This window comes from Trichoderma evansii (assembly GCF_050947405.1).
Source record: "Trichoderma evansii strain SZMC 28006 chromosome Unknown GGI43scaffold_15, whole genome shotgun sequence".
Taxonomy (NCBI): Eukaryota; Fungi; Ascomycota; class Sordariomycetes; order Hypocreales; family Hypocreaceae; genus Trichoderma; species Trichoderma evansii.
Window position 1 is genome coordinate 546,755 of NW_028145191.1, and position 11,579 is coordinate 558,333.

An 11,579-nucleotide genomic window follows, 5' to 3' on the forward strand; every position below is an offset into this window, starting at 1 on the left:
CGGTTGGCTGCATGTAGGCCTACGCAGTACTCCGTGTTTGCACTTCAGCGCCAGTCGGCTCACTAGCCGAGGATCCTTTAGCGCATTTGATCGCTATAAATAATTGATTGCACGGGGTCTTGACACGTGCAGCAGTGGCGGCGAGTCGTCAACGTAAGCTCCCGAGTAGCATCACTAGTATTTCGTACTTTCAAACAATCCCCCTCCAAAAACCGATGCGGGCATTCGGCTCTGCGCATAGGGGTTCGATCTGATTCTGCATCTTTCTCTCCTTTATTTGCCTTCGTTTATTTGCCGTGGGTCTTTCGGTTGTTTTATTAGCATCAGTAACGCCGCCTGGCTTTGTTGGGTTCATTTAGCTGCGCCTCCAAACCTTTACTGCGCCAGCTTGTTCGTTTAACGCATAATACTGGGATCCCCCCTTTACGACACTCTCGCTTCTGTGTAACGAAGTATAGCAACATGTACTTTTGAATCTACAAATCGAATACGATCCATACCCGTCTCCAACCATGGCGATGGATTATTCGAGCCTCCGGGCAGCCGCTCTTCGAGACGGTGAAGATGAAGAGGCTGTCACCGTCGATACCCGCGCTCTGATCGACAAAGTGCTGGCCCGATATTCGGGAGAGTGGACAACTCTGCGAGAGCTCATCCAGAATGCCGCCGATGCGCAAGCCACGACTGTCTCGATCAAGTGGGAGACGCATCCCTCGACAAGCGTCCCTCTTCCCAGTAATGCGAACCGATCCGAGTTGCTGAAACACACGATCGCCAACCACACGCTTAGGCGACTGGTTGTCCAGAACGATGGCCAGCCTTTCACAAAGACTGACTGGGGGCGTCTGAAGAGAATCGCAGAAGGAAACCCGGACGAAACCAAGATTGGAGCGTTCGGTGTTGGCTTCTACAGCGTCTTTGCCGACTGCGAAGAGCCCTTTGTTAGCTCTGGAAGCGAGGCCATGGCTTTCTACTGGAAGGGAAACTCTCTATTTACCAAAAAGTCACATCTGCCTGAAGATAAATCATCGCCTTATACCGCGTTCGTGCTAGACTATAGAAATACGACGACTCCTATGCCGAATCTGCTATCTATAAGTCAGTTTCTGGCTACGAGTCTAACATTCGTTGCGCTGGAGAAGATGGAGTTTTGGATAGACGATCATTTGATTTTGTCTCTTCACAAGAAGACATCGCCAAGCGTTGACCTGACCTTGCCCCGTGACCTAGAACCTCGGACAAAGGACAACATCATGAAAGTAGCAAGTGTAGGTCGTACAAGCACTCAGATTGACGCATCCTTCATGAATGCGGTTGGATGGAAGCCGCAAGCAGCAACAACTGCGACAAAATCTTCAGACTCTTACGGTTCAAACGATGCGCCATCTCTGAAGTCCTTCTTTGCCAGATTCGCCGCGACTGCATCAAACAGCAATCTCCTGAAGACTAAGCAGCAGGCAGAAGAGAGCCAGGCACAGACAAAGATTACAGAGGATGTTACCAAATTGAACACGGCCACTATATTCCTTAGAGCTACCACTGCCAGCATCAAGACTCACGTATCCTCTTCTTTTTCGGCTGAGCTTGAGCGTGCTACGAAGAAACCCCCTCCAAAAACTACCAAGATATCTATCCTCACCTCGTCATATGATGAGGCAGAAGCTTCTAATAGCTCATCGGCTGAAAGCGGCGCTTTTGCCAAAGCGATAGACGTATTTGCTTCCGTATTGCCGAGCAAAAAGCCTGGCGGCCGCATCTTCATTGGTTTCCCCACGATGCAGACAACGGGTGCCGGCATGCATATTTCCGCTCCTTCTGTGATTCCCACTGTGGAGAGAGAGGCCATCGACTTGAATGCTCGCTGGGTTAGAACGTGGAATGTTGAACTTCTTCGAGCAGCAGGCATCATAGCGAGAATAGCCTTTGCCAACGAGATGGACGACCTCGATCACAAGATCCGACAATCATCTGAAGCTGGCAAGAAGATATCTGCCGAGATTGTTGATAAATTCATGCCCGAGGCGCTCCATACCTTGAAAACATTCTCCTTTGTTGACTCTACGCCGAGCAGCCAGGTCGGGCAGATTATTGAAGAGGCGTTTTGGACATGCTTCAAGAAGGCTTCTATCGAAGTGTACTCAAGCCGAGGTGTATTGCAAACATCGCAAGTTCGGCTGGGCTCGGACGAGCTGAGCTCCTTTGTGGATAGCATTCCAGTTGTGCCTCAGGACCTGAAGAATGCACCATTTGTAAAGAAGCTGATCGATTTTGGCCTCATCTCTCACATAACTGTGACCGATGTTAAGCAGGAGTTGGAAGCCAAGGCACTCACAAAGTCTCAGGCCATCAATTTCATCAAATGGGCGGGTAAGAAGAGTCTAACCGGCGAGATTGACCCGGGAAGCAGGGCTGCTCTCATGGACGTTGCTGTTGCTACTCTAAGTGATGAAAACGATCAGGGTGAAATCGTGGCTCTGGGCAGTATAAGCAATTATCTCAGTCTTGCAAAGATTCCTGCAAACATGCCGGTCCCTCCAACCACAGTTCCTTTCTCTCTCATTGTCAATATCAGTGCATCTGAGCTGGAAGCTCTTGGATGGGAGCCATTGGAGATCGTACCATGGCTGCGTTTCCTCATTGAAACTACAAATTCTAGGCCTGAGGACGAGAGCGTCACTAGGTCGTCTAAATTTGCTGTTTCTGTTCTCACTGTTCTATCCAAAAACTGGGAGAATATGACCATGATCAGCAGGGGCACTGTGCTAAGCCTTATCCAACCAACCCCAATGATACCGACCAAGCTGGGCATGAAGAAGCCGATGGAATCTTTCTTCGCATCTGTTAAGCTCTTTGATGATTTACCGGTCATCCAAGGCTGCGAAAAGGTAAAAGAGAAATTCTTGGCCGCTATTGGTGTACGAAAGACGGTTGATTTGGAGACTATCTTCACTCGTCTGCTCAACGCCTCGGGAGAGGATGGCCAAAAGAAGTGGAGTCACATGGAGCTTATCAAATATCTTGCCTCTGTTCAGAATGACATTCCTTCGGACGATCTCAGGAAACTGAAAGACTCTAGGATCTGTCCTGCTGAGGCAGGACCCAAGGGTATGGAGCCTACAAAGGCTACGACAAAGCTGTACAAGGTTTCGGAGCTGTTTGAGCCCAAGGACTCGCTTCGATCCCTCCAATTACCCATCATTCAGTGGCCCGGGCCTCCTGGCAGCTTTCGTCCAAGTAGCCCTGAGGCTCGCTTCTTGGCTGTCCTTGGCTTGCGGACTTTCCCCTCGGTCCCTGAGCTGGTAGACATGATGTCGTCGAGTGACCAGGCCTTGAGAACCTCAGCCATGACCTACTTTATAGCTAATCATCATACGAATCGATATGCTGCTTTTGATCTCAGCGACTGCCGCAAACCCATTTTACCGCTTCATGGAAGTACCAAGTTGGTCACGCCAGCTGCATGCTTTACGAATGAGAGAGCTTCCGTACTTGGGTTTGAGATTTTGAGTCGGGATCTCCATGATCATGCTAACGTATGTATCCTTTCCTTTCCCCTCAGAGATCCACTATGTAAACTGACAGAGCATATCAGAAATTCGGCGTTGCTCGAGACCCGCCTATGGTCGAGTGCGTGAACCGCCTGCTGGCTAATCCCCCCAAAAACTATCAATCCGCTGTGACTCTCTTTAGCTATTTTGCCTCTCGGATTAGCGAGCTTGGAGAAAATAGCCTTGTCAAGCTTCGAACGGCTGCCATTATCCCTGTGAACCGGTCCGCTGGATCAGAAAAATCTGGCTCAAGCACGTCTTATATCAGTCCATCGCGGGCATATTTGGGAACTTCTTCCACATATGGCGACATTTTCGACTTTGTGGATTTTGGTCAGGATGGAAATGCATTCTTGTTTAAATGCGGCGCGAAGAGCGAGCCAACTAAAGTGGAGGTTGCATATATGACGTGCAACGAGCCGGCAAGGCTTCTCAGCGTGTTACAGAGCCCTGAGAAATACTTGGATCTGCTCAAATCTTTAGCGGAGTCTGCTTCGACCTTGCAGCGCGATAAGGAGCTTTGGCGAAAAATGAAAAGCTGTTCGTGTCTTCTCGCTTACAAAGAACTCGTGGCCCCGTCCAAGGGCGGTAACAACGATTTGGACGATGAAGAAGCTCCGATCAAGCAGTATCAACTTGCCGCTGCTAACCAAATTGTGGTTTTGGACGACATTATCAGCTACCGCCTTTTCAAAGAGTATTTGATATGTGCTCCTGAGGAGGACATTCTGGAGACGTTTTATCTGAAGCTGGGTGCGACGAGGCTAAGCAGCATAGTTCAAGAGGATGTGCGCATTGGACCTCACACAGGGCGGCTTCCGATGGCCGAGTCGCTCAAAAAGCATGTTCTTGAACGATCCAAGATTTTCTTGTACGAATATGCCAACTACCGTAGGGATGCTATCAAGCACGATGCGAAGTGGCTTGAGAAGAATCTAACTGTGGAAGTGGTTCGATCAGTAGCGCTTCGACGAACCTTACAAGGCCACAGACAAACGCATACCGAGAGGCGCTCTGCGGCTGCCACATACACTAACCGATCATGGGTATTGTACGTGGCTGATGATGGAAAACCGGACATGTACCAGGTTGGCCAAGCTATATGTCAAATGCTGCTCGATAGGCCGAATCAGCAAGCATACCTCTTCTTTGAGCCGTTCCTCACCCTCGACCTTTACCAACTGAGGTCGCGTGGATACAACGTTGACCGAATCCTTCGAGCAAAGGCTGCTGAAGCGAGAATCGCCGAAGAGGAGAGGCGCAAGGCGCTGGAAGAAGAGCAAAAGCAGATTCGGGAAAGGGAGCAGAATTGGGCACAGCAATCCCAGTCTGACCGTTCCAAGAATCCACAACTGCCACAGGCAGCCGAAGCTGCACGAGAGGCCCCCAAATCTCCAACGTCTTCACCCTCCATGCCGGGAGCATGGGACTCGCCTGAAGAGAGCGCGCAGGATAAAACTGCCAATAACAGAAAAAGCAGAGGCCTGTTTTCAAATCTTAGCCGTAGACTCGGCTTTGATACCCAGGAGGACGACAAGAACGATTCTCGAGGGCAGGTGGAGCAGTTTATGGGCAATAATTCCAACACCAACGCTGGTTCTTCGTCGGGCAATGACGGGGCCGCTGGTAATGGGGATGGTCAAAAGGATGATGGCAAAGTAACAAACCCGGCCGTGGTACAACAGAATCTGCTAAACGCCGTCAATGCAACCAGGGCACACGGCTCGGACAGAGTCTTCTCTGAGCCTCAAGTAAATGAGGTCAAAGAACAGGCAACATACTGCGACAAGAAACCGGCTCAAAACATCAACTTTGTGGCTGAAGCTTCCAATGGCATGAAGGTCTTCGTGGCCAAGGATATGAGTGCCAACCCGGCAGCCTTTTTGTCGGCAAATCTAGGGGCAATCAACTCGTTTGCATCTCTGCTTGTTGAAATAGGCGGTATCTACTCATTGGCACCAAAAGTTATTCACATCTTTTACGATGAAGCGGGCGGTACGATTGCATTCAACACCGGTGGAAGTATCTTTTGCAACCTGCGCTTTTTCCTGCAGCTTCACGCGGCACAGGTTGATGTCCCGAACGGGGCTGGCAAGGCCGAGGCAGGAACTTGGTGGTGGGTTGTGATGGCTCACGAGTTGGCTCACAACTTGGTTTCGACTCACAACTCTGATCACAGTTATTATACGTATGTTGCCCCCTATCTTTTAATTTAGTATCAGCCTTTGGCTAACAGTTATGCAGTGAATCGTTTATCCAGCAGTATATGGGCAAGATGATGGCAAAGACTGCTCAGTGGACTCAGAGCGGTGCTACCCGGTCAACTGAGCTTCCTACTCGACCTGCGGCAGAGAGACAGTCGGTTCCTTCAGAGCCCCCGCCTTCGTATAGAGAAGCGCGAAATGCGGCCGACTACATGTTTGGCTAATGTCACGAATTGTATTGTGTGGGCGTTTATGTTTGTCCATTTCTCTTTTTCTGGGCGTTTGATTGACATGACGAATGATAGACGGGGGAGTAGACGTAGACAGGGTATAAGTCGCGATGACGGATGGATGGGCAATTTCTTTGGAAACGCCTTTATAGATTACTCAGCTTACCTTTTGCGATTAGATACCATGCAGTCCATGACATGATGATTATAGAGAACTGCAGTCAGCTCACTCGCTTGTGTCTTTCAACAAAAGTTCTAGTCCCTTGTTGCTTACTCTAATTTAATTCGTTAGTTTCGACACTAAATCTTAAAAAGCTGATTACCTAAGGCGATGCCGTTGTCGGCTGGTGTAGCTTGAGTTACAAGGAAAAAAACTTTCGGCGCATTGTTTATTTGTTACACTTGATCTTTATCATTATTCCAAGTATTCTTTAAAAATGGATCAATCAGAGGTGCAGGCTATTGAAAGCTCTTCTGGCAGCGAGCAGGGCCAGAACAACGGCAGAAGCAGAGGGTAACAATGCCGCCTCTAAATTTCTGAGACTCCAGTTCCCGCTAACAATGTAATGTATCTGCAGGAGACGACCTAGCATCATACTACCCCCACGCGACGAGCGCGACCAGCCAGACGCAAAGCGTAGGAGGAGAAAGAAGAAGGAGGCTCGCCGGGCGAAAAAGGAAGATGTCGACGGCGACAGTAGCAGCAATGTGAATGCGAGTGCGGAAACAGCCCTGGTGAAGACAAACGGTCCTCTCGTCGACTTTGAAGGCCTCAGCCGCCCCAGCTTCGGCACACAGGAGCGCCGAAAAGAGACGCCCGAGGCTGCGGCCCTGCGCCTGGAGCGCATGAAGGGCGCCGTCAAGACGCTGCTGGAGTGCGTCGGCGAGGATCCCAACCGAGAGGGCCTCTTAGCCACGCCGCAGCGATATGCAAAGGCCATGCTGGACTTTACAAAGGGCTACCAGGAGAACATCTCGGACATTGTCAACGGGGCCATTTTCCAGGAGGGCCACAATGAGATGGTGATTGTCAAGGACATTGAAATCTACTCCCTCTGCGAGCACCACCTCGTGCCGTTCATGGGCAAGATGCACATTGGCTACATCCCCAACAACGCAGTCATTGGCATCTCCAAGCTGCCGCGCATAGCCGAGATGTTTGCGCGCCGGCTGCAGATCCAGGAGCGCCTGACAAAGGACGTGGCGAATGCCATTTTCGAGGTGCTGGCGCCGCAAGGCGTGGGCGTTGTGATGGAGTCGTCGCACCTGTGCACGGTGATGAGGGGCGTGCAGAAGACGGGGAGCACGACGATTACGAGCTGTGTGCTGGGATGCTTTGAGAGGAGGGAGAAGACGAGGAATGAGTTTTTGAGCTTGATTGGGGTGAATCGACGGTGAGAGGTGTATGGATGGTGCTTGAAATTGCGATAACTTGGGCTTTGGGAGGGATGGGATTTGTGTCTTTGCTTGGGCGTGGGTTTAATAATAACAGTGAGCTAGCTGTGATATTTAGAAGATGTATAATTAATGGCCATTTTTCTTCTGGAAGAGATGCATCTGTTTGCTTTTGTCTCGTTAATGGATGGTTGACTGAGACATGATGCAACTGTATTTAGCAGCAGGATTGCTTGTTATTCGAGCCTATTTTGCTATTCAACTATGCCATAATTGGAACGACATGGCTTTCAATTTAAATGGAATCACGGATCATTTCAAAGTATTTCTAGCTCAGCCTGGATTGAATAATTACAGCTCTCACATATGGTCTGCGATAGCTTGATTTTAAGTGTCTTGCTTTACAGTGCAGATGAGTGTGTTTCCTCAGCTGCTTTGCCAACACAACGCAAATACTCTCAGAGCAAAGTAAATGAACCTATAATAAACATTAAATAATTTGATAATTAATACTAATATCATTATCTAAAAGCCATTATGAGCAATAGCTGGTAGCTATTTGAGCATCTTGTAGCTCTCATTGCCGAGCGCAGACAAAGTCACATGCTTCACCACGTGACTCAATTCTCAATGGTGGGCCGTCCAACCTCATCATCCCAATTCCGATAGCCCAGGCATCACGGCCCATCTAAGCTCTCAAAACCGGCCAATTCTCCAACACCACCAGGGAAGACGTCAATTCCCGGACCCTTGATCTCTCCTCCTTTCAACACGGATCAAACCCTACACTCCATCCATCATGGTCCACCGCATCGCTTTCTGGAGCACCTTCGGTTCGTATCTCCCCCACCCGGGCAAAATCTCTCTTGAAGCTTCTCTCCCCCAGCTAACCTCTTTTTATTTCCCTACAGGCCTGGCCGTGCGCTTCTGGCAGGTCGGCATTGAGATGCGCCCCTTCTTCAACCGCTCCTCCCTGTGGGCGTACCCCGTCTATGCGCTCGGCGGAGCGAGCTTCGGACACTGGCTGCAGGGCGTGGACGACAGACAATCCGAGATGCTGAGCGAGCGAAAGAGGGCTCTGCTGGAGAAGAGGGCGAGGAAGGCACAGCGTGATGCTGAGCGGGGACAGGAGGCTTAAGCGATTTCGAGGAAGAAGAGAAAAATGTGTTTGAAGGAGGAGATTTTAATAAAAGGGACATACATGGGATGGAGGGAAAAGAAGAGCGAAATATCCGAATTGTACATAACGATGGGCCGGAGAGCGAGGGAGATTTCGGAATTGATAATCTTTTTTCTGTCTTGGATGGATAGAAATGAGGGAGTTTGAGAGACGTGGATTGAGATGTGATGTTATATGTCATCAGATGGGCAAGCTATCATGCTCAATGCATTGAGCAGCTGCCAAAGATACATACACAAATATATGATACAAATCATTCTTCATGCTCACTATGTCAATTTTGAATCTAGAGATAACCAATTGGTTCATTTGTTTATTCATTTCATGATTTGCTGGCTACAGCCTGCCCAGTATTCCGTCATATGCTTCTTTATTTTTTCTTACTTTTACTTTACTATTCTTTTACAGTTCTTCCAACTTTCGCAAAATTGCAGGCACCGATTTCGCTGAACAGATACCCAGCTCCGTCACTACAGCTGAAATAGACTTATCTCTCGTCGTGTCAAACAACAGCCTAAACTCCTCATCCGTGTTCCTCTCTGGATCAATCTCATTGTACGTGAGCGAATCTATCGACACACGCTCAGTGAAATTAATAGTCTCGCATAGTGAAATCACTCGCATGCCCAGGTCGAATGCAGCCGTAGCGACATCACAAGTGCCTGCTCGCGCGTACATGGCTCCGTTGCTAAACATGGCCTCTGCAGCGACGAGAACAGTGGTCGACTCTTGAAGGTTGGTGCGTAGGGCGCCAAAGTTGGGTGAGTAGATTACGGGGATGCCAGCAGCAGTCAGCTTCTTGACATGGCCGAGGCCGACCCTCTCGAACGGATCGTCGACGAGGATGACTTTGAATCGCTTGCCGTTGGCTTTGGCTTTGAGAAGAGCCCTCTCTACGAGGTGGTGGTGCGCATATGTGAGGATAACATCATCATCAGCAATCATGTCGGCTGCTGTGTTGACAATGACGACATCGGCCAGAGTGATGCGCTCGTGGATGAAGCTGTCGATGGCCTCGCACAGCAGCTTTTTAGCGTCAGAATCGGCCATGTCGATATCAATCTTGCTGATCTGAAGTTTGAGCCACCTGATGGCGTTACCCATGGAGAAGCACATGGGCCGACATGCTGTGAGATAGACGATTTGAGGGTTGAGGACGTGGGAGGTGAAGTGTCGCGAGAGGGTAGTTCCATGGGGTGTTGTGTATGAGTCGATGACCTTTATTTTCCGTTAATTCACATTTCAAACAACAAGCCTACAAAGAGCATTATTTACCTTTTTGAATGCCAGGAGAGTGGCCTCCAGCCGAGTGGTGCTATCACTAATGGCCATGGTGCTCATCTGCTGGCCCAGCACCAAGACAGCGGGATGGACGTCCTTGTCCGCATGGGTGATATTGACACCCTTTGCCATCGCCAGGTGGCTAAAGTAATCTGGAATCGACGGCTTCACTTCCTTGGGCGCTGCTGGCACTGGCGCAGCCGATCGTGGCGCAGGAATCTTTCCATGCTGGGCTGCGGCCTGTGGTCCATCTTGCTTTGGCTTCGCTTTGCTGCCGCTCTTTGCGTCGCCTTGAGCTGGCGCTCCCGCTGGTGGTTGGGGCTGTGTAGCTTTGGCGGCTGCTCTTCTTGCGGCCTTTTCTTCCTTTGCCTTCTTCTTCAGCTCGGCGCCAGAGAGCTTCTTCTCGCCAGCAGGCTCAGCTGCTGCGCCGCCCTTTTGGTCTTTTGAACCCTTCTTCTGGTCTCCCTGAGCGGCCTGGTCCTTCTTCTCCGCTGGAGCCTCGCTTTTGGGCGCAGGCTGTCCTCCTTCTGCCGCCATTAGGAGGGAAGGTTTGCGACTGGGAGGGACGACGTCGAAGCGAGATGTAGAGTCAAGTATTGGGCGTATCAGTCACCGAATAGGCACGGGCTTGGATCGGAGTCGCTCTCGATCGAACGATTGAATCAAGAGATCGGAATCGCACAAATCCAAATATTGTCGCAAGAGGAGGATCCGAATATTCGAGCGGCAAGAATAGAGAAATACCGGCTCAAAACAGCCAGAAATGAATGCTGGAGATGTCGAAGTAAGTCTTGCGAGAGTTGAAAAGGTGGGGTCTTTGAGTCACTGCAAAATAAATCGAGAAGCGGAAATGCCCCGCGCTAATGTTAAGATTTAGGACGAGCTGCAGCGAAACTTTGCTGCGAGCAGCGAATGATTGACTTTACGAGCTGTGCAGCGATAAGCTTTCTGAGCCTTTTAGAGGAAGATTAGTTTAGTAAATACGTAGGTTATAGCGATGAAGCTGGACGCTAAAGATATAGGTAGATGTTAGCTGTTGTTGTAGGCGTCTTTAGGGGCTGCTCTACAGCGCAGAGCTTCATGGTGCGAGGCATACGCGATGTGATATTTTGTGCGGCTGAAGCTGCCTAGATGTGATACGCAGCAAATATGACATCGTCACATCTTCCTTTGAGGCATCCAAGCTGATTCCTTTGCTATATGATTCTATTTGCTTGCTACAGACTAATTTCCATATGTACAACGACAGCGTGCCAGTGAACAGCCACCACACGTAGTCTTGTCACAAATCCATCTCGCACAACGTAAAGCTACAGAAGTCCCAAGCATCGCCAACGCGCGAGAATACGCGTCTGAGTCAAACATCTACATCGCTTTGAACGAGATCCGTCGTCTCCATGCCTGTCGCTATCGTAGATCCTCCACGCAGTCCACTGCTCGCCTCGCTCTCCGCCAGCTTCCTTCTTCACGCCAGTCCACCAGGGACCAACCGCAATGAAAGAAATAAACAAAGACTTCCATCCAGGAAATTGTAGGGTTCCAAAAATTCCCTGGCCGGGACGAACCCAGCCAGGAGTGGTCAGTGTATAGTTTTCAACTAGCAAAATTCCTCTCTCAGCTTATCGCTTCACGGAGAAGGAAAACGCCCGTGCACTTGGATGGAGAAGGAAAGGAGAGAAAAGAAGTTTGAAAATGTGGGAGGGCAGACGAGGTTTTATAGTGGTAGAGTGGGGCTCGAGTC

At 49.8% G+C, this 11,579-nt stretch overlaps 4 protein-coding genes across 4 annotated transcripts; 3 read left to right on the top strand and 1 right to left on the bottom strand.

Annotated features, from left to right (window-relative positions):
* Positions 1–48: 48 nt before the first annotated feature.
* Positions 49–6,198, top strand: GGI43DRAFT_97588 (DUF3684 domain-containing protein). Its single transcript, XM_083210611.1, has 3 exons — positions 49–3,533; positions 3,593–5,736; positions 5,793–6,198. The coding sequence occupies exons 1-3, from the start codon at positions 513–515 to the stop codon at positions 5,974–5,976; spliced, it is 5,349 nt and encodes a 1,782-aa protein (XP_083058918.1). The 5' UTR covers positions 49–512; the 3' UTR covers positions 5,977–6,198.
* GGI43DRAFT_97589 (GTP cyclohydrolase I) lies at positions 6,199–7,480 on the top strand. The gene is made up of 2 exons (XM_083210612.1): positions 6,199–6,496; positions 6,561–7,480. Exons 1-2 carry the CDS (start codon positions 6,420–6,422, stop codon positions 7,378–7,380), a joined length of 897 nt encoding a protein of 298 aa, XP_083058919.1. The 5' UTR covers positions 6,199–6,419; the 3' UTR covers positions 7,381–7,480.
* Positions 7,481–8,176: 696 nt separating this feature from the next.
* GGI43DRAFT_385461 (uncharacterized protein) lies at positions 8,177–8,515 on the top strand (the record flags this gene model as incomplete). The annotated part of the gene is made up of 2 exons (XM_083203655.1): positions 8,177–8,210; positions 8,289–8,515. The coding sequence occupies 2 exons, from the start codon at positions 8,177–8,179 to the stop codon at positions 8,513–8,515; spliced, it is 261 nt and encodes an 86-aa protein (XP_083058920.1).
* A 444-nt stretch (positions 8,516–8,959) lies between these two features.
* GGI43DRAFT_385462 (translation initiation factor eIF2B subunit delta) lies at positions 8,960–10,375 on the bottom strand (the record flags this gene model as incomplete). Its single annotated transcript, XM_083203656.1, has 2 exons — positions 8,960–9,775; positions 9,833–10,375. 2 exons carry the CDS (start codon positions 10,373–10,375, stop codon positions 8,960–8,962), a joined length of 1,359 nt encoding a protein of 452 aa, XP_083058921.1.
* Between the last annotated feature and the right edge of the window lie 1,204 nt (positions 10,376–11,579).